The sequence below is a fragment of the Piliocolobus tephrosceles genome, chromosome 1, assembly GCF_002776525.5.
Source record: "Piliocolobus tephrosceles isolate RC106 chromosome 1, ASM277652v3, whole genome shotgun sequence".
Classification (NCBI taxonomy): Eukaryota; Metazoa; Chordata; class Mammalia; order Primates; family Cercopithecidae; genus Piliocolobus; species Piliocolobus tephrosceles.
Window position 1 is genome coordinate 195,052,516 of NC_045434.1, and position 25,223 is coordinate 195,077,738.

The 25,223-nt window shown below is 56.3% G+C and overlaps 1 protein-coding gene across 9 annotated transcripts in view; it reads left to right on the forward strand.

Moving 5' to 3' along the window:
• The window catches only part of AHDC1 (AT-hook DNA binding motif containing 1), a 70,929-nt gene extending 45,931 nt beyond the window's left edge, over positions 1–24,998 (forward strand). For 5 of the 9 annotated variants that reach the window (XM_023219506.2, XM_023219507.2, XM_023219505.2 and 2 more), the window contains 6 exons: positions 271–448; positions 624–848; positions 6,287–6,398; positions 6,543–6,580; positions 7,276–12,204; positions 24,347–24,998. In XM_023219506.2, coding sequence (XP_023075274.2) covers positions 7,350–12,161 — 4,812 coding nt within the window. In that variant the 5' untranslated portion in view covers positions 271–448; positions 624–848; positions 6,287–6,398; positions 6,543–6,580; positions 7,276–7,349 and the 3' untranslated portion in view covers positions 12,162–12,204; positions 24,347–24,998. Of the gene's footprint in view, positions 1–270; positions 449–623; positions 849–6,167; positions 6,399–6,542; positions 6,581–7,275; positions 12,205–14,154; positions 14,224–24,346 lie in introns of all 9 variants that reach the window. The other 4 variants (XR_002733178.2, XM_026457227.1, XM_023219508.2 and 1 more) reach the window with 4 other exon arrangements.
• Positions 24,999–25,223: the final 225 nt, after the last annotated feature.

Consider the following 25,223-nt stretch of genomic DNA (forward strand, 5'->3'; position numbering starts at 1 on the left):
GGGGAGCCTCGGGGGGCCCGGGCGGGCGCCCTTGCACTCCTGCCTGGGGGAAGGAGGGAGACGCCCCCGTCTAAAAAAAAAAAAAAAAAAAAAAGAGAGAGCGAGAGAGAGTGTCTCACAGTTCCCTGGTGGGATAATGGGGTGAGGTTGGAGCTGGGTGGGACTCCATGTATGAGAGCCTCCCGGCTTGGTGTCCCTCTGCACCCTGCTGTCTGGCTGGCTTACCCTGTGTCCATGCTTATCTCTGTGGTGTTGTGTTTGCTTCCACAGATGGGAGCTTGCCTGATTGTCAAGCCATCGGCCTGGACCCCAGAGCCTACCCAGCTGAGCATGTGCAGAGGGCCCCGAGTGCGGGGCGACGCTCAGGCCATTACAGAGACCACCCTGGAGATGCTGATGAAGACAGGCCTTTCCTGCTGAGCCGGGCCTGTCTGCACAGCCTGCTCAGGTAACAGGGTGCAGGGAAGTCAGGCTTGGGCCTGGGCCACCCCCAGGAAGTGGGGATCAGGGGAACTTGCCTCCCAGTCCCAACAGGGATCTCCTCCCAGCTTAGGTCAAAAAGAGGTTCTTTACAGAATCAAAACATATTAACCCAACATTTACTCAAACTCCCCATTATCCAGAAAGGGGAACTGAGGCTCATGGATATACAGTGAGTCCTACCTCCTAGCCTGAGGACTCTTCCCTGCGCCTTGATGACCTGAGAGAACTGGGAGGAGAAAGGGGTTGTGACAATGACCAGGACTCAGGGCAGAGGTGGAAACCAGAGTGCCTGATGTGTGCAGCTGCTGACCCCCCAGGACACCTCTCTACCGGAGTCTGTGGAAGCAGAGAACTGGGAGGCCAAGGTGAGGTGCTGGGAGGGCCTGGGTAGCCCAGGTATGCTCAGGTGCCCTTGCAGGACAGGGAGGGGGGTGGGGGCAGTGGCAGGACTCACCTCACTACTCCTGGCCCAGGTTAGCCCACCCAGGCTCAGGAGCTGCGGAGCCAGGTGAAGCTGCCCTGCCCTGCAGAGGCAACTCCCTGAACTGACACATGAAGCCTCCGGCTCCAGGAAGCTCCCTAGAGCTGAGCCTGCCTGGGGACCCCACCCAACTTCCAAAGGAGCATTCCTGGGGCCTGAGGTCTGGGGGTGGAGTCTCCTGGGATTGTAAGGGTGGGGAGGTACAGCCGTGGGAGGATGCAAGGCTGTGTGTATCCGACTGTAAATGTACAGGGCACTCAAGCTTGTGTGCAAGCAGGTGTGTGTGGTGGGCTCTGTCCTTCCGTGCACATGGGCTAATATACAAGAGTTGTATAAGTGGACCAGGCTGGGGAGTGTTCACGGACTGTGTATGTGGTACATGGGAGTATGAATATGCAGGATTCTGGGTGTGTACTAGGCAGGTGTGGGGATACTGTGTGTGCCACACTGGATGGTGTGTGTGCAAGGGTGCTAGTGTACACTGGAGAGATGTGTGTATAGACAAGATCTGAATACACTGCGATGGTACAGTGTGTGCACACGGGGATCTGTGTGTACACTGGCTGTGTGTGTGCCCAGGGTTCTGGATGCACAGTGGGAGTGATGTGCACATGTGGCTCCATTTGTGCTTTGGAGGTGGGTTGGGCAAGCCTTGAGCTGAGCTGGGCTCAGCAGTGCCCAGCCTTGTGGCCAAATCGCTGAAGTCACTTCCTTTCCAGCAGCAACTTTCCAGGAGGAGGAGTTCTTTAGACCTGGGCGGGGAGGGGGGGGGGGGGGGGGGGAGCGGGGAGCCCTCGGGGGAGGGGGGGGGGCGGGGGTGAGAGGCTGCAGGGAGGGCCTAGTGGGGCTGGAGGAGGGGAGTCCTCCGGGAGACAGAAGGAAAGACAAGGACGGGAGTCTGCAAGGGCCAAGGGCAGGAGGGGAGGGGGGCGGAGCAGGGCGGGAAGCTTAGTCCCTGGGTGACCTCGGAGGGAGGAAGGGAGGGCCGCCAGCAGGGTGACCCTCGGGTCCAGCCAGAGCTGGCGGTGGTGGTGGCGCCCGCACACCTGGCACCCAGGGCAGGGGGCTGGCAGGGGGCGGTTCTAGGGCAGACCTGCTTGCCAGGTGCCCCGCTCCAGGGAGGAAGGGGGTGGGCGAGGGTTGCACAAAGGAGCTCTGTGTGGCTGGGGGTAGGGTGGGGTGGGGTGTGCAGTGCTGTGCTGTGCTGTGGGGGGGGGGCCCCTGATGGCCCCAGGGGGTGGGGCAGGGCCAGCTCCCCTTGGGGGCATCAGTGGCTCCAAGGGGACACCTAGTGGCGAGGGAGAGTAGTGCATCTAGTTGGATGGCTGTTGGTGGGAGGTGGTGACTAGAAGCTGAGAGGAGGATAGATTAGAAGTCAAAAATTAGAACTGATGGTTGGGACTGGGACAGTTGGAGGAGGCTGCATGGGAGGGGGCTGAATCTCTGGACACCGAAGCAGTTTGATTTAGAGAAGCCCTACCTAAATTCAGACACCAGCTGAATTCAGTGAGATGGCTGTTTGTCCTTAAGGGCATAACTTAACCTCTCTGTGCCTCTATTTAAATGATGCCAAATGAGTGACAGCTGCCATTATTATTGCCATCATTGTTATTTGTGTTATGATATTGTTCCTGGGATCAGGTTGAAAGAAGATCTTCAGGTGTTACTGTGTGGGCAGGTAGGTGGCTGAAGGGAAGGAGGTGGAGAGAGGTGAGGACTAGTCCCCGAGGGGCAGATCCTGAGAGATAAGGCCGCTGGAGGAAAAAGGAGGTGATGGGAAGGTCTCAGAGCAGGAGTAATGGCCCCTTTGATGCGGTGTTTCCCATTTGAGGACATCCCAGGGCCTTCGAACCAGGCTGGGAGGGAAATGGTGGGGGAGGAGGAGTGTGCAAGCTGGAGAGAGGGTCATGAGGCCGGAAGTGAGAGCTGGGGCTGGCAGCCTGGCTCCCCTGGGGAGGCAGTGGGTGGGGGAGGGGAAGGAGGGCTGGGGAACGGGTGGGGTGGTCACAGCCACAGCCGGGGAGGGTGGGGCTGGGGACTCAAGGATGTGGGCTGGCGCTTCCCGGCACTGTGCACAGCAGGTTGGGGCCCCCAGCCCCCTCCCAGCCGGCTGGTGTCCCTGTGGGCGAGCTCAGACACACTGACCCAGCAGCAGACAGGCAGACAGAAGGACCCCTTTGACTTTGTCCCCAGACCAGGGCTAGGTGGTACCCTTGGGAGGGATCCAAGAGAATGGCCGCCGGGGTGTGGTGAGGAGGGGAGCCAGCTGCTTCCCTCAGATCCTGGAGGCTGCAAAAGAGAGCAGTGGCCAGCCTCAGGAGGCCTGGCAGGAGGACGTGCCCAGAGGTCTTCACGGGTGGATGGAACAGAAGCCACCACCAGAGAGGAGGTTTTTCTCTTCTGCCAAGATCACACCCTCAGGCCCCAGCTGGGAGGTCTCCAGAGCGGAGAAGGCTCAGCTAGCCTGACCCTCAGTAAGGGAGGGAGGGGGCTTCTGGTGGTCATCTCCAAGTGGGTGCCAGGAGCCACGGCGCAGCCACACTGTTGGAAATTGGACTTGGAGATTCCAGAGTCTGAGCCCCTTTTCTCGTTTGTGAGGGTGTTACCCACTGTCTTCCCTGCGAGGGTAACAGTGCTCCAAGTTCTTGAACTAGAGAGATCCTGACCTGGGAGGGGCCAGGTCCACAGCCAGGCCTGGGAGAGAGCAAAGTAGGTGGGACCAGTAGGTGGGACAACGAGGAGCAGCTGAGGCCTGGAACCTGCAGAGAGAGAAGGAAGACTGAATAGAGGGATGTTCCACCTGGGTGGGCAATAAAAGGGCCTCGGCCGGGCACGGTGGCTCAAGCCTGTAATCCCAGCACTTTGGGAGGCCGAGACAGGCGGATCACGAGGTCAGGAGATCGAGACCATCCTGGCTAACATGGTGAAACCCCGTCTCTACTAAAAAATACAAAAAAAAACTAGCCGGGCGAGGTGGCGGGCGCCTGTAGTCCCAGCTACTCGGGAGGCTGAGGCGGGAGAATGGCGTAAACCCAGGAGGCGGAGCTTGCAGTGAGCTGAGATCTGGCCACTGCACTCCAGCCTGGGTGACAGAGCGAGACTCCGTCTCAAAAAAAAAAAAAGGGGGGGGGGGCCCTTCCTGTGCCATTTTGTGACCTCAGACAAAGTCTCTTTCCCTCTTCAGGTCTCAGTTTCCTCATCTGTAAAATGGGAGGGGCATGAGATGGCACTAGAAAGTGTACCCACTCGGGTAGCTAGTTAAAAATACAGATTCCCAGGTGTCCCTTCACATCTATGAGTCACATTCCCCTGGACTAGGGCCTGGGTATCTGGAATGTTACACAGCTCCCCCAGGCCCAGGCTTTGGAAGCCAATGGGTTAGATAATTTTAAGGTTCCTCCCAGTCTTAAATTAGACCACGGCGCTAGAAGGAGCATTTTCAGAAGTGGCTGAAGGATTGTTACAGGAGCTGGGAGTGGAAGGAGGCTTTGGACTTAAGGCAGAATTAGAAATCCTGCCACTTAGCAACTGTGTAACTTCAGGCAAGTTACACATCCACTCTGAGCCAGTTTCCCCTGTAACACGGGGATAATAAATCATGCCTCCCAGGCTGCTGTGAGGATTCAGTGGGTCATAGATGTGTAGGGGGGTGCTTTGTAGATTGCAAATCGCCATCCCCCAAAGGGGAACAGAGAAGTGTCTCTTTCTACTCTATCCTGTCCCTACAGCTCTGCAGTCTTCCTGTGGGGTGACAGCACTGGTAGGTGGGGAGAGTCTACATGAGTCTCTGGCACATAGGTCTCAGTGACCCAGTACTAGGTCAGAGCCAAACATTAGGCAGGCGTCAAGGTCAGTCTTTAAGACCCTCACAGTATTGGGGTCCATTCAGCTCCCTGCTCCCTGAGATCCCAGCTCCTGGAATCAGCCATGGCCCTCAGTCCTCGGGCTCCTTTGGGAGTCAGACATGCCTGGATCTAAATCCCAGCTCTGCCCTGACCAGCTCAGGGAGTCAGTCAGTAAATATTTATGTAGCATTCATAGCCCAGGCCCTAGGGTCAGGCAATACAGCGATAAACAAGACAGACGTGATCCCTGCTCCTGAAGAGCCCACACTGTTGCAGGAGACACACTAAACAGCCAGTCACACAAGTAATTGATGATAGTTGCGATAAATACTATGAAGGTGAAATAGATAGGGCTCTGAGAGGATGTAGCAGGGGCTAGGGCAAGACCAGAGATAGGATGGAGCAGCAGAGTTTTTCCGATGAAGGTGGAAGAAGGATCAGAGATTGTCCCTTTTCACACTCTTGGGTCCCTCCCTCAGCATCCTTCTTGGGTCTGGAGAAGAAGAAAGAGCCTAAAGGGAAAAGGCAGGGTTGATTGCTCTGTATACCTATTCGTTGGTTCATTCATTCAACAAACTTTTTAAATTTAATGTTTTGGAGAAAGGATCTCACTCTGCTGCCCAGGCTGGAGAACAATGGCACGATCATAGCTCAGAGCAGCCAGCCTGAACCTCCCGGGCTCAAGCGATCCTCCCACCTCAGCCTCTTGAGATATAGAGATGTGCACCACCATGCCCAGCTAATTTTTAAATTTTCGTAGGGATGGGGTCACGCTATGTTGCCCAGGCTGGTCTCGAACTCCTGGACTCAAGCGATCGATCCTCCTGCCTCAGCCTCCCAAAGTGCTGAGATTACAGGTGTGAGCCCCTGCACCTGGCCAAACAGCCATTTTTTAAAATGCTGCTGTAGGCCATGTGCTGTTCTGAGTGTTGGGAAATACATATAGCAGTGAATAGGACAGATATCCTTGCTTTTATGGTGTTTACCATCTTCCAGGGGATAGTTTCTGTAAGACTGGGGAAGATAATCATATTGATCTCATGTTTGTATGGGGAATTTGGTGAGATAATCTATATAAAGCGCTTGGCCCAGTGTTTGGCAACAGAAAATGTCCCCAAACTATAGACTTTTATTGTTGCTGACTCCCCGTGTGATTGCTCTGACCTCAGGCGTCTTCACTTTTTCTTTGCAGCTCTTATCCCACTAGTAATTAAGTAATTTATAATGATCTGATCAGTGTCTGTCTGTCCAGTCCTTGTCCAAAGTAGGTACTTCATAACTAATGAGTGTATGAATGAATGATGTTACTTTATCTCTGAGCCTCCATTTCTTCATCTGCAAAATGGGGTTATTAATAGCCCCTACCTCACAGGATTGGTATGAAGAATTAAATGAAACGATGCCTGGACAGCTTCCAGCCCAGTACCTGGCGCGCAGTAGGTGCTCACTAAACCTGAGCTGCGATGGTCCTTTCCAGGCGCTGTCCACGCCCCGAGGCCTGGGCTCAGGCCGAAGTTGCTCCACAGCACCCCCAGCTGACAGCCAGCGACTGGCAGAGCCCCCAGGCACGGGGGCCCTCTCTCTTCCAGGTCAGCCGGGTGTCTGCGCTGGACGGAGCGCTGAGGGAGCCGGGGGTGGTACCTGGAGGAGGCCGGGCCGGTGGGCAGGGGTTGAGCTGCGGCCACTGGACCATTTGGGGAATTCAAATCTGTTGCCTGTCTTGTTGCCCACAGAGATCTACAGTGTGACAGCCCAGGCGGCAGAGCCGAGGGTGAGTGGTGGGGGTTCTCATGGAGCCCTTTGGGGGTAAGAAGCAGGAAGGCCGTGCCCTTGTTAGAGCTTCCTGGCCTTCTCCTTAAGTTTGATCACCCTGCTGATGTGCTTCCCTCTCAAAGGCAGGGGTCCTGTTCTTCCTGAGCGCATAGCCAGATTTCCAAAGGGGATGAGCTGTCAATAAGTGAAACTGGGCCAGGCATGGTGGCTCATGCCTGTAATCCCAGTACTTTGGGAGGCCAAGGCGGGTGGATCATCTGTGGTCAGGAGCTCAAGACCAGCCTGGCCAACATGGTGAAACCCTGACTCTACTAAAATACAAAAATTAGCCAGGCGTGGTGGCGCATGCCTGTAATCCCAGGTACTTGGGAGGCTGACACCTGAGAATCGCTTGCAGTAGGAGGCAGAGGTTGCAGTGAGCTGAGATCACGCTACTTCACTCTAGCCTGGGTGACAGAGTGAGACTCTCTTTCAAAAAAAAGTGAAACTGGGGCCCATGAGGGGCTTGCTGTACATATGGTGGTTTGAGAAAGGCTGGGAGTCAGCAAGGGGATTGGGCTTAGGATGGGGACAGGAGCTTGGTAAGGAGACGAGACCTCAGGAGGGAGGGGTCCAGGAGCTCATCGAGGATATGGGAAGCTGATGAGGATGTCGGTGTTCAGTAAGGGGCCTCCTGCTCTTCCTGCCTGGCAGGTCCTGGTCCCGGCTTCTCGCACCCTCATGTCAGCCCCGGCCCCGCCCGGCGGCCTGCGGAGGACAAGGTCAGGATGCGTGTGAAGCCCCAGGGCCTGGTGGTGACTTCCAGTGCCGTGTGCAGCTCTCCTGACTACCTCCGGGAGCCCAAGTACTACCCCGGCGGCCCCCCCACCCCCCGGCCCCTGCTTCCCACCCGGCCCCCTGCCAGCCCGCCCGACAAGGCCTTCTCCACCCACGCCTTCTCCGAGAACCCACGCCCACCCCCACGCCGGGACCCCAGCACCCGGCGCCCACCAGTCCTTGCCAAGGGGGACGACCCGCTGCCCCCACGGGCAGCCCGTCCTGTCTCACAGGCCCGCTGCCCCACACCGGCCGGAGACGGCAGCAGCTCCCGACGCTGCTGGGACAACGGGCGGGTGAACCTGCGACCAGTGGTGCAGCTGATTGACATCATGAAGGACCTGACACGCCTCTCCCAGGACCTGCAGCACAGTGGTGTACACCTGGACTGTGGTGGGCTCCGACTGAGCCGCCCGCCTGCACCGCCACCCGGTGACCTACAGTACAGCTTCTTCTCCTCACCCAGTTTGGCCAACAGCATCCGTAGCCCTGAGGAGCGGGCCACCCCACACACCAAGTCAGAGCGGCCCAGCCACCCCCTCTACGAGCCTGAGCCTGAGCCTAGGGATAGTCCCCAGCCTGGCCAAGGCCATAGTCCCGGAGCCACGGCTGTGGCCACGGGTCTGCCCCCAGAGCCTGAGCCAGACAGCACTGATTACTCAGAACTTGCTGACGCCGACATCCTTAGTGAGCTGGCCTCCCTCACTTGCCCAGAGGCCCAGCTGCTAGAGGCCCAGGCCCTCGAGCCACCATCTCCTGAGCCAGAGCCTCAGCTCCTGGACCCCCAGCCCCGCTTCCTGGACCCACAGGCACTAGAGCCGCTCGGGGAAGCTCTGGAGCTGCCACCCCTGCAACCTCTTGCTGATCCTCTGGGGCTGCCGGGCCTGGCTCTCCAGGCCCTGGACACCCTGCCTGACTCCTTGGAGTCGCAGCTGCTTGACCCCCAGGCACTCGACCCCCTGCCCAAGCTGCTTGACGTCCCAGGTCGCCGTCTGGAGCCCCAGCAGCCCCTGGGGCACTGCCCACTGGCCGAGCCCTTGCGCCTGGACTTGTGCTCACCGCACGGCCCCCCCGGGCCTGAGGGTCACCCCAAGTACGCCTTGCGGCGTACTGATAGGCCAAAGATCCTGTGTCGCCGGCGGAAAGCCGGACGGGGGCGCAAGGCGGACGCCGGACCCGAGGGCCGCCTACTGCCCCTGCCTATGCCCACGGGGCTGGCAGCCACCCTGGCCGAACCCCCACCGCCACCGCCTCCTCCACTCCCTGCCCTGCCAGGCCCAGGCCTGGTCTCAGTCCCAGAGTTGAAGCCAGAATCTTCCCAGACCCCAGTGGTCTCTACCCGCAAAGGCAAGTGCCGAGGCGTGCGGCGCATGGTGGTGAAGATGGCCAAGATCCCCGTATCGCTCGGTCGACGGAACAAGACCACATATAAAGTGTCTTCCTTGAGCAGCAGCCTGAGTGTGGAGGGCAAGGAGCTAGGCCTGCGTGTGTCAGCTGAGCCCACCCCGCTGCTGAAGATGAAGAACAACGGGCGGAACGTGGTAGTGGTGTTCCCACCCGGTGAGATGCCCATTATTCTTAAGCGTAAGCGTGGCCGCCCTCCTAAGAACCTGCTGCTGGGTCCTGGCAAGCCCAAGGAGCCAGCTGTGGTGGCGGCCGAGGCAGCCACTGTGGCAGCAGCCACCATGGCCATGCCAGAGGTGAAGAAACGACGGCGGCGGAAGCAGAAGCTGGCGTCTCCCCAGCCATCCTATGCGGCAGACGCCAACGACAGCAAGGCCGAGTACTCAGACGTCCTGGCCAAGCTGGCCTTCCTGAACCGCCAGAGCCAGTGCGCTGGACGGTGCTCGCCACCCCGCTGCTGGACACCCAGTGAGCCGGAGTCAGTGCACCAGGCCCCTGACACCCAGAGCATCTCCCACTTCCTGCATCGTGTGCAGGGCTTCCGGCGGCGTGGGGGCAAAGCAGGTGGTTTTGGTGGCCGGGGTGGGGGCCATGCGGCCAAGTCAGCCCGATGCTCCTTCAGTGACTTCTTTGAGGGCATTGGCAAGAAAAAGAAGGTGGTGGCCGTGGCAGCCCCTGGGGTGGGGGGCCCTGGCCTTACCGAGTTGGGGCACCCACGCAAACGGGGCCGGGGGGAGGTAGACGCTGTGACTGGGAAGCCAAAGCGCAAGAGACGGTCCCGGAAGAATGGGACTCTGTTCCCAGAGCAGGTGCCCAGTGGCCCAGGCTTTGGGGAGGCGGGTGCTGAGTGGGCCGGAGATAAGGGTGGTGGCTGGGCCCCTCACCACGGGCACCCAGGCGGGCAAGCTGGCCGAAACTGTGGGTTTCAGGGGACCGAGGCCCGGGCCTTTGCCTCCACTGGGCTGGAGAGCGGAGCCTCAGGCCGTGGCAGCTACTACAGCACGGGCGCGCCCTCAGGCCAGACCGAGCTCAGCCAGGAGCGCCAAAACCTCTTCACCGGCTACTTTCGCTCGCTGCTCGATTCGGATGATTCCTCCGATCTCTTGGACTTTGCCCTCTCAGCCTCTCGCCCAGAGTCCCGGAAGGCATCAGGCACCTATACAGGGCCACCCACCAGCGCCCTACCTGCCCAGCGGGGCCTTGCCACCTTCCCTAGCCGGGGAGCCAAGGCCAGCCCAGTGGCAGTGGGTAGTGGTGGGGCTGGGGCGGACCCCTCCTTCCAGCCTGTCCTGCCCACGCGCCAGACCTTCCCACCAGGACGGGCAGCGAGCTACGGGCTAACTCCGGCCACTTCAGACTGCCGGGCAGTCGAGACCTTCCCCAAGCTGGCTCCCCCGCCCTCAGCCGTGGCCCGTTCACCTACCACCCACCCGCCTGCCAACACCTACCTGCCCCAGTATGGCGGCTACGGGGCTGGACAAAGCGTATTTGCCCCGGCTAAGCCCTTTACAGGCCAGGACTGCGCTAACAGCAAGGACTGCAGCTTTGCCTATGGCAGCGGCAACAGCCTCCCTGCCTCACCCAGCAGCGCCCACAGCGCCGGCTATGCCCCACCGCCTACTGGGGGCCCCTGCCTGCCACCAAGCAAGGCCTCCTTCTTCAACAGCTCTGAGGGGGCCCCCTTCTCTGGTTCAGCCCCCACGCCCCTGCGCTGTGACAGCCGGGCCAGCACAGTCTCGCCCGGCGGCTACATGGTGCCTAAGGGCACCACAGCCTCTGCCACCTCTGCAGCCTCTGCCGCCTCCTCCTCCTCTTCCTCCTTCCAGCCCTCGCCCGAGAACTGTCGGCAGTTTGTGGGGGCTTCTCAGTGGCCTTTCCGGCAGGGCTATGGAGGCCTGGACTGGGCCTCAGAGGCCTTTAGTCAGCTCTACAATCCCAGTTTTGACTGCCATGTCAGCGAGCCCAACGTGATCCTGGACATCTCCAACTACACACCACAGAAGGTGAAGCAGCAGACGGCTGTGTCAGAGACCTTCTCCGAGTCATCCTCCGACAGCACCCAGTTCAATCAGCCGGTCGGTGGCGGCGGGTTTCGGCGTGCCAACAGCGAGGCCTCAAGTAGTGAGGGCCAGTCGAGCCTGTCCAGCCTGGAGAAACTGATGATGGACTGGAACGAGGCATCATCTGCCCCCGGCTACAACTGGAACCAGAGTGTCCTCTTTCAGAGTAGCTCCAAGCCGGGCCGTGGACGGCGGAAGAAGGTGGACCTATTCGAGGCCTCACATCTGGGCTTCCCAACATCTGCCTCTGCCGCTGCCTCAGGCTACCCATCCAAACGGAGCACTGGGCCCCGGCAGCCGCGAGGTGGACGGGGCGGTGGGGCCTGCTCAGCCAAGAAGGAGCGGGGTGGCGCAGCGGCCAAAGCCAAGTTCATCCCCAAGCCACAGCCGGTCAACCCACTGTTCCAGGACAGTCCTGACCTAGGCCTGGACTACTATAGCGGGGACAGCAGCATGTCACCACTGCCCTCACAGTCGAGGGCCTTCGGCGTGGGAGAGCGAGACCCCTGTGACTTCATAGGACCCTACTCCATGAACCCGTCCACGCCTTCTGATGGCACCTTCGGCCAAGGCTTCCACTGCGACTCGCCCAGCCTGGGTGCTCCCGAGCTTGATGGCAAGCATTTCCCACCGCTGGCCCACCCGCCCACGGTGTTCGACGCCGGCCTGCAGAAGGCATACTCGCCCACCTGCTCGCCTACACTGGGCTTCAAGGAAGAGCTGCGACCACCGCCCACTAAGCTGGCTGCCTGCGAGCCCCTCAAGCATGGGCTCCAGGGGGCAAGCCTGGGCCACGCAGCTGCAGCCCAGGCCCACCTGAGCTGCCGGGACCTGCCGCTGGGCCAGGCCCACTACGATTCCCCCAGCTGCAAGGGCACAGCATACTGGTACCCTCCAGGCTCGGCTGCCCGCAGCCCGCCCTATGAAGGCAAGGTGGGTACAGGGCTGCTGGCTGACTTCCTGGGCAGGACGGAGGCCGCGTGCCTCAGTGCCCCTCACCTGGCTAGCCCACCAGCCACGCCCAAGGCCGACAAGGAGCCACTGGAAATGGCCCGGCCCCCTGGCCCACCCCGTGGCCCTGCTGCAGCCGCTGCTGGCTATGGCTGCCCACTCCTTAGTGACTTGACCCTGTCCCCCGTGCCGAGGGACTCGCTGCTGCCCCTGCAGGACACCGCCTACAGGTACCCAGGCTTTATGCCCCAGGCGCATCCTGGCCTGGGTGGGGGCCCCAAGAGCGGCTTCCTGGGGCCCATGGCGGAACCTCACCCCGAGGACACATTCACCGTCACGTCCCTGTAGTGCCAACTGAAGTGCCGACTGGACCGCGAGGTTTTGTTCCTGGGTGAGTCTGGGGATGCGGGCGCAGTGGGCAGAGGCCTGGGGGTGGGGAGAGGACATCAGAGCTTAGGCAAGGACAAAAGTATGGAGTGCAGGAAGCAGATGCAGGACTTAAGGGCGAGGCTGGGGACCGACAGCAGGGCGTAGGGATTGAGGATTCGCTGTTGCGGACAGCCTCAGAAGGAGATGGGGTACTTGGGCTGGGAACTCAGCAGGGGGCTTGGATGTTCAGGGGGTCTTGTTAATTGAAATGGCCAGAGGACTATACACTGAATGGGTCCCCATAGTTTGGTTCATCAAGCTTTCAATTCTTTGTTCATGCTATGTCTTGGGTAGGAAGTGAGTATTTCCCAGGAAATACGCTGATAAGGGCGGGCATTTGCGTTGCCCTGTGTGAGACAGGTGAAGGGAGGAGCGGGTTGGATGGTCGTCTGCCCAGGGCCTATCCAAAGCATCAGCCCTGCTGGCACCCCCATTCCCCTGGGAGCTTCATCGATTCTAAGAGGCAGCCTGGTGAGGGCCAGGCCAAGAGTGGCCAGTGTGGCATGGTCACACACTCTGCAAGGGCTTCACAGGATGGCCCAAAGTGTCTTCTCTTGGCCTCTCAAGGTACCCCCAAAGGCTATTTTCCAACATCTTTGGCCTGAGATAGGCTAGGTGTGGCCGGGAGCATGTGGGGTAGGGACCCAGAAGTGGAGAAGGGGTGCTGGGATCCCACTGTCCCTGCAAACCTGCAACCGGTGAGACTATCTTCAGGCAAGGTATTTTGACCCTAGAAAAGCCAGTCCCTTTCCTGAAACCAAAGACTTTTCTGAGAGTTCAGTTAAAGAGTGTTAAATGTTTCGATACTGTTTTTATCAGGTACTGTGACCTCATTAGTTGGAGTCAGTTTTAGTGTTCTCAAGATTTGGTGTTTTAAAAAAGGAAAATAAAAGACAGAAAATGCCCCCAAAATGATCAAAGAGAACAAGGTTGAAGGAGCCATCTTGTTGAAGAACAGCCTGCTCCAGAAATACAGCCGCCACTGGCCCCGCTTTTGGACAACAGATCTGTCACAGAATTGTCCCAGATGTGGTGGTTGGTGGCAGGGCAGGCTGGGGGCATACCTGTGCCCCTCACCCTTCACCTCTGCTGCCACTGAAGCTTCCTAGGAGTTTCTCTTCCTGGAGGAGTAGCTGGGCTCCTGGAAAGTCCCATCCGTGCTCTGGGAGGCCATTCAAGGCCGGGGTGACTCAGGGTCCTGAAGTCATGTCAGTGGAAACTTGTTGCCCGCTCTCTGCCAGACCCTAGCTCCCCTGGTGCCTGAAGGTGACAAAGGGCAGCATGCGGGAGTCAGGAGGCCTCGGGGAGGATCATTCCCAGATTGCCCACCAACTTGCCACATGCCCTTGACCAAGCTTTTGTCCCTCTCTGTGCCTCAGTTTCCCTATCTTTCCAAGGAAATTTACTTTGATAATCCCTTAGGCTCTCACAGCTCTGTATGGCAGAGACAATGAAGCAAACTTTTTTTTTTTTTTTTTTTTTTTTTTTTGGCAGTATCTTTTCCTTCCTAATGAAGCCAGGCCAAGATTAAAACGGCCTTCCATTCCCCATGCATCTCATTGCAAGCAGCAGAACCTCAGATCTGAAGCAGGCCAGGGAGAAGCTGCTTAGGGTTTAAAATGTCAAACTGTTGATCCCTCTCACTGGAGGGGAGATGTCTCATGGATAATCCAGAAATGTGAAATAATCCAAAAACCATTTCTCCCAGGCTCTGGGTGGGAAAATGGATGGGTGTGGGGGCTGGGTGTTTGGGCAGGTCACAGCTCAGTGAAATACATAATGGAACCACCCAGTGAGGCCTGAACGCAGGAGGAACTGGGATGCCATCCAGCCCCACATTCTGGCCCTGCTCCCCACTCAGGGCTGGGAGTTAACTGCGCTGTCCTCAAACCAATGCATTCCATTGTTCTAGAGACATCTGTCCAGCACCACCCACTAGAAGCCAGGCATTGGGGGCACCACAGTGAACACCACAAATGAGGTACTGGTCCTCAGGGGGCTTCCCATTTAGAGGGAAAGACAGCAAACAGTGGCATTAAGCGTGGATGATTCCAGCTGTGGGAAGCACTGTGTAAGAGGAAAAAGCTAGAAGCTTGTGAGCGCACACAGCATGCTGGCCAGACCTTGAAGCTGAGGCCTGAGGAATGATGGGGCTGGACAACTGGCGGGGAATGGGAAGAACATTCTGGGCAGAGGGAACAGCAGTGTGGAAAGCCTGGAGGCAGGAAGGGGCTCAGCTTTGAGAAACTGCCTATGGGAAGGCAGTAAAGCTAAGTGAGGGGATGAGGCAGGCAAGTCCAGATCACGTGGGGCGTTGGAAGGCGTCCGAACTTCATTCCCAGACACACTGGGATCCACTGAAGAGTTCCCTGCCAGAATTCCCCAGGCCACCATGGAGCAGGGCTAGGGTTGAAGCAGGGAGACCAACTGCAGAAGTCCACACACGCAGTGATGGTGGCCCAGACCAAGGTGGTGGGAGGGCTGCCCCCTTTCTCTAAGATGGCACACAGGCTCTAGGGCAACCCCCCAGTGCCAGGGGATGATCAAAATCACGGGAATGAGAAAGAGTTGGAGATACAGAGAGAGTGGTAAGGAAAAAGAATTCATACAGGGAGTTGCCACTCTCAACAGAGGGCTTAAGCAGAGAGGACAAGGACACACTCATTCACCAATAGCAGTGAGCGGTTTTGACGCCAGGCGCTGGAGAAGCAGTAATTGAGCTTAGTTTCCCAGCTTGAGCCCCTATGTGTCCATCCAGTGCTGGGTACTGGGGAGACAAAGCAGACATGGCCCCTGTCCTCCAGTTCAGCCTCCACCCCAGGAAACTAAAACAAGTACACAGAGAACCTGAAAACACCTGGTAGAGAGTGGCAGGTGCCCAGAGGCAGTGAGAAACAAAGATTTGCACCAGGCAGCTGGGTGTTGTAGTCAGAAGTCAGCCCTCTGCTCCCTTGATGAGAAAAGGGACATTTGTGCTGGGCTGTTTATGTAACGCTGCCTCACTGACCCTTCACAGCAGACTATGAGGTGGGATGTGTCACCCCACCACAACCCCCTGCCTCCCGCCCTATACCACATTAGAGAGAGTTGAGGAAATGGGTGCAGCTCTGAACCTTGCCCAGGGGATCCATTAGCAAATAGTGGAGCCAAGATTAGAACCCAGTACTGTCCCTCCTGAGCCTGGGTACTCTGCCATATGGCTGCCTCTCATCTCCCCATGCCTGATTCCCCGTCTGCAAAAGGACAGATTGGATTGAACAATCCCTACAACTTATTTATTTATTTATTTATTTATTTATTTTTTTGAGATGGAGTCTCGCTGTGTCACTCAGGCTGGAATGCAGTGGCACGATCTCAGCTCACTGCAACCTCTGCCTCCTGGGTTCAAGTGATCCTCCTGCCTCAGCCTCCTGTAGCTGGGATTATGGGGGTGCGCCCCGCACCCAGCTAATTTGTTTGTATTTTTAGTAGAGATGGCGTTTCACCATGTTGGTCAGGCTGGTCTCGAACTCCTGACCTCGTGATCCACCTGCCTCAGCCTCCCAAAGTGCTGGGATTATAGGTATGAGCCACCGCGCCCGGCCCAATCCCCACAGCTCTTGCTGGGTCTGACATCTTAAATGGATTTTGAGGTTCTGTGGAAGAAGCTGCACTTGAGCTCCACCTTGAAGAATAGGCAGGGTTTGGACACATGGAGACCATGAGAAGGGCATTCTGGGCAGAGGGAGCTGTGGGCAAAGGCAGGTCACATCCCAATGTGAATTAGAAGATAAAAGCTCCGAGGAGACAGAATGGGGAATGTGGGGCCCGACTGATCTGAGAGCTGTGGCTGATGGGACAGGGAACAGAACGGGTCAAGCAAGGAGGGGGCCTTGGGCCTGTGCAGACATCTTCTCCAGGCCTCTAGATGGAAAGTAGAGCCAGACAGACTGGCTCCACGTTGGGCCCTGTGGGCTAAAGATCGGCCCTGTCAGACACTGGGGACAGGGGTGGGAGGGTACGAAGGGCCCTCCAAGGTGTTCAGGAATCTGGAGTCCCTCTCCCCTCCCTGCTCCCTCTCAGGCCTGACCTGAGGCCAAGAGAAATGTCACAGGTCCTCCAAGGTTACTCCGGCTGGGGCCTGACCGGAGCAGGAAGCAGTTTCCAAGGCCACCATCCAGCCGGGGTCAGCAGGCATGCCCGGGCCTGGGCCAGGCCCCAGCTGCTCTGGGCTTTGTCTCTTCGTGTCTTGAAACCTCGAGAGGTCACTTGATCTTGCCTGTGACTCTGAGCAAGAGGCCTTACGTCAGGGCCCAGCCAGTCCTGCCCTGACTCTTCTGGGCACAAGTTCTTCCCCACACTCTCTGAGGCCATCCTCCCTCTGATCCTATCTCTTGCCACTCCTGCAGCCATGTTTAGGCCAGGCCTTGTTCTGAGCCCTCATTTCCTGAAAATGTAATCTCTCCACAACCATACCGACTCACCCTCCTTCTTTCTTATCTTCCCACGTCCCAGAGCAGGGCCACGGAACTGGAGGGTGGTGGCTGGGAGCCTGCCTGTGGACACAGATAGGCCTCTATGCACAACCCAGTTCCATCCCTCACCAGCCAGGTGACCTGGTGAGTCATGTCACCTGATGAGTCACGTCACCTCTCTGCGTCTCTTGTGAGAATTAAACGAGATTACGCGTGAAACCCTTGGCCAGGTCCCTGGTACACAGTGAGCACGTAGTCAGTGGCTGGTGATGGGTAGGTAAATACCCCGCAGAGGCTGAACTCTGAGGCCTCTGACCAGCCTGTGTGAGTCACACACCTCCAACCCTCGCCTCTTGTACCTTCGCGCAGGACCACAAAGCCGGCCCTCCCTCGCCTGTGCCCCTCCTAGGAAGGAGCTTGTATTCTAGTGTGGATTTGGGGCCTTGGGGGAGGCCTTTGTGATAGCACCTAGTTCTTTGCTTTAGCAATTGGGCCGAGTCCTCCCTGGGGAACCCAAGGACAAAATGACCTGGCTCAGCTAGAAACCCTGTCATCACAGTTATGCACACCAATCCTCTCCCCCACTGCAAATATGAAAAATATTTTCTCGTGACTGTAATATGTCATGATTTTTCCCCTGGCAGTTGTGCCATCTTTGTCAGCATAACCTTTGCTGCCATAGTGCACTGCGTTTGTGCTGAAAGGCTGGGAGAACACAGATGAATTCTGTGTTCACACACATGAGCTAGTGACCTGCTTGGGGCCAGGCATTGTATCCGGTTCTTAGGGTATCACTGAGCAAGACAGGCAGTGCCCTGCCCCCACAGGGTTTGCAGCCTTTTACAGGTGTTTGTTTAAAACCTCCTTGCCGGGCAGTGGCTCACACCTGTAATCCCAGCACTTTGGGAAGCCAAGGTGGGAGGATCACCTGAGGTGGGGAGTTCGAGACCAGCCTGGCCAACGTGGTGAAACCCCGTCTCTACTAAAAATACGAAAATTAGCTGGGCATGGTGGCAGATGCCTGTAGTGCCAGCTACTCGGGAGGCTGAGGCAGGAGAACTGCTTGAGCCCAGGAGGCGGAGGTTGCAGTGAGCCAAGATTGCACCACTGCACTCCAGCCTGGATGACAAGAGCAAAAACTCCGTCTCAAAAAAAAAAAAAAAAAAAAAAAAACCTCCACATGGGCTGGGCACAGTGGCTGACGCCTGTAATTCCAGCACTTTTGGAGGCCGAGGAGGGCAGATCACTTGAAGCCAGGAGTTCGAGACCAGCCTGGCCAACATGGTCAAACCCCGTCTCTACTAAAAACACAAAAGTTAGTCAGGTGTGGTGGTGTGTGCCTGTAATCCCAGCTACGTGGGAGGCTGAGGCAGGAGAATTGCTTGAACCTGGGAGCCAGAGGTTGCAGTGAACCACGATCACACCACTGTACTCCAGTCTGGGCAACAGAGCAAGACTCCATCTCAAAAAAAAATAAAAATTAAAAAAAAAAAATCATCCACATGAGCATCACTCTGTAGAGCAGGGCCTGGGGCACTCCCACGAGAAGGATCAGGGACCACCCTCTAAAACCACTGTGAGCAGGGCAGGCAGCAGGAGATTCCTGGAGGTAGGGAATGGGTCTTGACAAATTTGAGACTTCAGAGGCTTTAGTTCTAGCTCAGCCACCTGGGTTTCTGGCCCAACTCCCTCCCTGCTCCAGGCATGTACCCCACCCCCAGCCCCCAGTTCATTCTCCCCATTATGGCCACCAAAGTGCTTGGTATTTTTTTTTTTTTTTTTTTTTAGCATTTTTAGATGCACAGTGTCTGGAGTCCCTAAAATATTTATTGGATGAATTGATTAAAACACATCTGCTCCTGTGACTCCATTGCTCTGCACCTTCTGATTGCATCCTTCCCTCTCCAGCCTCCTTCCTTGCCTACAAAATAAAGGCCCAGCTTCCCAGTATGGTATTCAAGGTATTCCAGGCTTCTGTCCTGGCATCCAACCTTTTTTCCAGCCCCGATCTTCCTCAGACACACCCTCCCTTAACAGCCAGGAGCATGTGTGGAAACAGGAGGGAGCTCTGGGAGGGCTGGGCTCCCAAAGATGCCCTGTGCTTCTGCTGTTCCTGGCCTGGGTGGCCCTTTCCTACGCCATCTCCCACCTGTCAGTTCCTATCTTTCACTCAGACATCACTTCCTCCAAGAAGCATTCCAGAGTCCTTCTCAGGCCCAATTAATCTCTCACCCTTTCTGCATCCGTGACAGCCCTTCCTGGGAATGCCCTCCTTGCCACGCCATCAACTCCTTTAGGGCGATTACTCATCTCTGGGCACCGTCCTCCCCTCCCCCACCCAGTGTCTCATCATGCCTGGGACATTTCAGGTTTTTTTGTTTTTTTTTAAACTTGAGTTGAAGAAAAGCACGTAGAATAGGGAGAATTCTAAGAGGAAAGGTTAAGCCCTGGGGAACGGGATGGGACAATTTCACCCTGTCGTCAGAAAGTGCTCCTAATAGAAGACGGGGTGTGTAAATAAACCAGTTCAAATTTTCAGGGCTCACTGGGCCTATGGATGTCTCCAAGCATAATCCCTCCGGTTTACAGAGAGGGAAAGGTCCTCGCCTGAGGACTCAGAGCCACCTGGTCATTGAAGCACGGAAGGTAGAGCCAGGAAGGGCCCCTGGGGATTGCCTGGTTCCATGGTTCTTGCTCTTTCCTCAGCCTCCACTTCAGTTGCGTGTCCTACACAAACCTGTCAGGAACACCTGTCTTTACATATGGCATCTCCAGCCACAGGGTAGAGGGGGGAGAGAGAGAAAGAGAGAGATGGAGGAGGTGAAGCTAGCCTCCTCCCAGGACAGGTAAGGAATGTGAGGCTCTGAGAGCTAGTAGAGTCACAGGGTCACACAAGGCTGGGGAACCCCATTTGGTCCTACTGCCCCACAGCTGCAGGGACAGGGAAAGAACCTTAAGGAGGGAATGGCTGGCAGAGCTAGAGTTTAAGGAGCACCTCTGGTCAGTAGTGGACACACATTTGAAAAAATTCTCAGGCCGGGAGCAGTGACTCACGCCTATAATCCCAGCACTTTGGGAGGCCCCGGTGGGTGGATCACGAGGTCAGGAGTTCGAGACCAGCCTGACCAACATGGTGAAACCCTGTCTCTACTAAAACTACAAAAATTAGCTGGGCATGGTGGCGCGCACCTGTAATCCCAGCCTCATCGATAATTCAGTGAATTCCAGGTCCACCTCTCTAACGGTACTTCTGCATACCAGTTGTGGGCTAAGCCCCCAGGAAGCAGTATCCTCTCCACATGGAGGTGACTCAGAGGCCTGGCTGCCTAAAAATATTACAGGCATGGATCAGGCTTTGAGCCTCTGTGGTTTGCCTCTGACTCTTTGTCTGTGGGGCACCATCCCAGTGCCTGAAGATCTCTCCCATCACCTGTTCAACTCCCTTATTTTATAGAATAGAAACTCAGGCTGCCGCAGTGGGTCACACCTGTAATCCCAGCACTTTGGGAGGCCAAGGCAGGTGGATTGCTTGAATTCAGGAGTTTGAAGTCTAGCCTGCACAACATAATGAAACCTTGTCTCTATGAAAAATAAAATAAAATAATTAGTCATGTGTGGTGATGTGTGCCTGTAGTCCCAGCTACTCAAGAGGTTGAGATGGGAGGATCGCTTGGTCCTGGGAGGTGGAGGTGGCAGTGAGCCATGATTGTGCCACTGCACTCTAGCTTAGGTGATAGAGTGAGAACCTATCTCAAAAAAAAAAAAAAAAAAAAAAACTGAAGCCCAGAGAGGGAAGGGGCTTACTCTGGGCCACACATGAAATCAGTCTCTCAAATTCATATGGACTTTTTTTTTTTGAGATAGTCTTGCTCTGTCACCCAGACTGGAGTGGAGTGGTGCGATCTCAGCTCACTGTAACCTCCACCTCCCGGGTTCAAGCAATTCTCATGCCTTGGCCTCCCAAGTAGCTGGGATTACAGGGTGTGTGCCGCCACACCTGGCTAGTTTTGTGTGTGTGTGTGTGGTTGTTTTGTTTTGTTTTTATTTTGTTTTTTTTTTTTTGACAGGGAGTCTTGCTTTGTCACCCAAGCTGGAGTGCACTGGCGTGATCTCGGCTCACTGAAACCTCTGCCTCCCGGGTTCACGCCATTCTCCTGCCTCAGCCTCCTGAGTAGCTGGGACTACAGGCACCCGCTACCACGCCCGGCTAATTTTTTGTATTTGTAGTAGAGATGGGGTTTCACCGTGTTAGCCAGGATGGTCTTGATCTCCTGACCTCGTGATCCGCCCACCTCAGCCTCCCAAAGTGCTGGGATTACAGGTGTGAGCCACCGCGCCTGGCCCAGTTTTTGTATTTTTTTTGTAGAGATGGGGTTTCACCATGTTGGCCAGACTGGTCTCGAACTCCTGGCCTCAAGAGATCCACCCACCTCGGCCTCCCAAAGTGCTGGGATTACAGGCGTTAACCACCCTGCCCGGCCTCATGCACTCTTTTTGCCTTCTGCTCTACTGCCTTGTTTGACATTGGACCCTTTCAAGAGAGTAGAGACCAGAGAGTAGAGGTTAGACCTTAACTCATGTCCTGGCAGCCAGTGGGCACGAATACATGTTTGCTGGTTGCTTAAATGAAAGCACAAATATAGATTCCTTTTCGGAGGAGAGCAGCCCTCTCTGGACAACCTGATTTATATGTGCTCTGCAGCACTTTGAATCTCTGCTCAGCTGTCCCTCAGTGCTGCCAGTGCCCCCCCCGACAGGCAGAGACCACTTAATGCCCTGCACCTCAGATGGTGAAACCACCGGAGCGTGAGGACTCAGAGGAATGTGACTGCAGTTGTGTGTCACGGAGGCACTAGAAGGTGAAGTCTGCGTAACAGTGGTTGGTGTGCTGGGGGCTGGTGCGTGCTAGTGCTGGGTGTGCAGCAGTACCACATACAGGTTGCTGCCCTGGAGGAGCCAGGTCGGGATGACAAGGGTACTGTAGCTGTGGTAACAGGGTGGTATAAGGAGGTGTTCTGAAGGTGTGCAAGGCCCAAGCTGGACCTTGGCATGCTGACCAGACTCAGGTCAGTCCCCGCTCTGTCATTCAGTCAGCGCATGTCTCGGCCCCAGCATGTGCTGGGCAGTGTTCAGTGGTGGTTGAAGAGCCACAGTCTCTCCTGCCACGACCAGGTTAGCTGCCTCCCCAGGACCTTCCGTGGCACAGCCACCATCTCCCTGCATGGTAATTACCTGGTTTGGGGTCTGCTTTGCTTTCCCCTCTATCTGCGAGCCTCTCAAGGACAGGAACCAGATCGGTCTTGGTCTCTGCTTTGTCCCCAGTGCCTAGCACTGGGCTGCGTGTTGGTGTCTGGTCCTGCTTTGTGGAGAGCTGAACCTGGTGAGGTCAGAGTTCCACACAGCCACAGCGTTCTCCTCCCACCTCCATGAGAACCCTGGGGCTTTTGGGCTTTGATTCCCCCCTCCCCCACTCGCTCCCATCCTGAAGATTCTGCCAAAGTCTCTGGCTGGCCAAGTCCTGAAAGCTGGGGAGGGTAGTGGGAGGAGGAAGGTGAGACGCGATGGGCGGCTTAGCAGAGGGTGAGAAAGCCTCCTGCTGCCTGGCCGCAGGCACCGCGGGAACGGTTCTGGCAGGAGCCGCCTGCTGGGCTGAGATCACCATGGAGACCTGGCTTAGAGAGGGTCACTGGCAGTGGCTAAGGGCCGGGGGTGGGGGTGGGGGTGGGGGTGCAGGGATTTATGCAGAGGCTCCCAGCCTGCCCCAGGGCCCTTGGAGGGAGCAGAGGAGGCTGGCATTGGACAATATCAGTTTGCCAGTGGTTTGGAGCAGCCCATCCTAAAGTCCCCTTCCCTTGTTACCCAACACCCCAACTAGAGGTTCTTTAGCTTGGCAACTGTTCTTCAACCGCAATAGAGCTGTCCTCTGGATAGATGCCCCCAGCCCTCTGGCTCAAGCAGTTACCCCAGATAAAATCCTTCTGCTCCCTAATAGACCCCCCTCTTGTCTCTGCAGCCTGTTTACCGCCTGACTGTGGAGAGCTTGCATTCATCCCAACAGCAGCCCCTGCCCCAAGAGCTGCTTTTCTACCTATCACCCCATTGCAGCACAGCTGTCACCCTCCCAGGCACACCGCTCGCCCCTACGGCTAGTATTCCATCCTCCTGTAACTGCAGGCGACCTGACAGCTTAACAAAGATGCAGCTCTTCTCCTCTCCCATGCCTCTGCCTGCCACCTGGTCTGATCCACCAGAATGGGGTGCTGCCCTGCCTCTGCAGGAGCCCACCTGGTTCCCCTGGACCTTGGGGTAGTCCTGGCAAGTCCAGCCTCAGGACAAAAGTCGTCCCTGGGGCTGACTGCCCAGCAGACAGCAGCCAAGGCTGAGCAGAATTTAAATGTGGTTCTGGTAGAAAGGGAAGCCAAGAAAGTACAAGGGAGGAAAGGCTTTCTGTCGCCGCCTGGTTCCTGCTGGTGTGGGGGAGGACTGATGGGCTCCTAAGGAACCTGAGGAGGCCGCTTCAGCATCCTCACCTCGCCCCTTAATTCGGATGGAGATGGTTGCACACTGAGGGTGGGAGATGTGTGTCTTGGGGCTCTGAGAGGAGGACAGAAGTCCGAAAGGACCAGGCTAATGACTGGAGCTCTTAGGAAGTCCCGAGCCCAACCCTGTCCTTCAGGGGACCTTCTCACTCACCCTAGCAGAGCTGTGAATCCAGAGGGTCTAGCCAAGCTGGGGGTCTGGGTAGGGAAGTCAGATCCCCAGGGCCCCGCAAGCATAATGAGAACTGTCTGGGGAAAAGGGGTACTTCCAATCTCGAGTGTCTGGCGATGGGAGGAACTGGGACCTTGGGAGTGTCTGAGCTTCAGGAAGGCAGGGCTAAGCCCAACACAGATGGCATTGTGCTGGGCAGTTTCTGTTCCTTCACTGAGAAAGACTTCCTCCTCACCTCACCTCTCTAAGGAACAAAATGGCATTGGTAAGAAGAGGATTGGATTTAGAAGAAATAAAAGCAGTGGTTCACACCTGTGCTGTGTGCTGAGGCCCTGCCCTCTCCATGATGTCATTCCTCAGAACAGCTTAAGTTGGGGGAATTACTAAACTCATCATGACATGAGGAAGCAGGTTTGGAGAGCCCAACTGCCCCAGAAAAATAATAATGAATAGTAATCAGTGTAATTTATTATGCACTTAAGGACCAGGCTTCCTCTGCCCTATATCACTGAGTCCTCCCAACAAACCAGTGGGGTAGTTCAGTTATCTTCTTTTTACAGATGGGCAAACTGAGGCTCACAGAAGTCCAACAACATGCCCAAGGTCACAGCGCTATTAAAGGGTAGCACTGATATTTGAACTCAGCTGTGTCTGATTCCAGAGCCCAAGCTCTTAACAAATTCCACTGCCTGGAACCCCAGCTCCTCAACCAGCACCTGCTTCACCCTGTGGTTTGGGGCTTGGACGTGCATATTTTACAGATGGGTCAACTGGGCTCAGAGAAGGCAGGTCTGAGTTTTCAAGAGAAAGAACGATGGGTAGCTTTCCCGGACGAATCCTAGGAGGAGCTGGGTGAGGGTCTCCCTCTTCACTTCCCTGATCTCAGAGCAGTCGATGCCTGCCGCTCACTCCTGCCTCTTCTCTTGTGTTTCTTTGCAGCTTTCAGAAAACCAACGCCAAGATCCCTCCCAGCGTCCACATCGTCCTTTGGCAGGAGCGCCTGCCCCTCTGCCTCCCACCCTGCCCCCTACACCCCTTGCAGACCCATCTCCCTCCCCCCCCCCCCCCCGGCCCATCTCCTCCACGCAGAAGCCGAAGGTGAGCCCTTTCTGCACAAAACCAGCAATTGTAAATACTTTTTAAAAATGTACAAAACTTAAAAACAAAACACAGTTTTAGAAAAAGACAAAAAAAAAAAAGAGAGAGAGAGCGAGAGAGCGAGCGTGTGCAAGAGGTTGCGAGCGGGGCCCCGAGGTGTCCAGAGCCCCTGCAAGTATGCACTGAGAAATTTATCTACAGGTCGTTTGACAAAAATGAACAATATCCTATTTATTGTATATACTGTTTTATTATAAATCGTGGATTGTATATTGCATTCTGTAAACCTGCTGTGGTCCCGTGGTGTGCAAATTCGCATGGTGGGGGGGAGGGAGAAGAACCTCTTGCGGGAGCTTTTTTTTTTTCTTTCTTATTTTTCACTCTTTTGGGTTTTCTCTTCTGTTGTTGTTGTTGTTGTTTTCTGTTGGCAGGACACACCCAAAGATCCAAGTTTGTATTAAAAAGAAATGAAAAAAAGCAAAAAAAAAAAAAACCAACCTTGTGTCTTGTGAAAGGGGGAGTGAGGGTGGAGGGCCATGGAAGGGACACTGCCGCTGGGTTTTGTCACCAGCTACTGGTTCTCCAGAGGAGTTGAAATACCTGCATGTGTTCCCGGCCACTGAGTTCTCCCTTCTGCCTGAGATCTTGGTCACCCTTGGATCTAGGTTCCTCCCCATTTCACTCCAGGCCCTGGGTCTCCCCTACCTCTGAGCTCCCC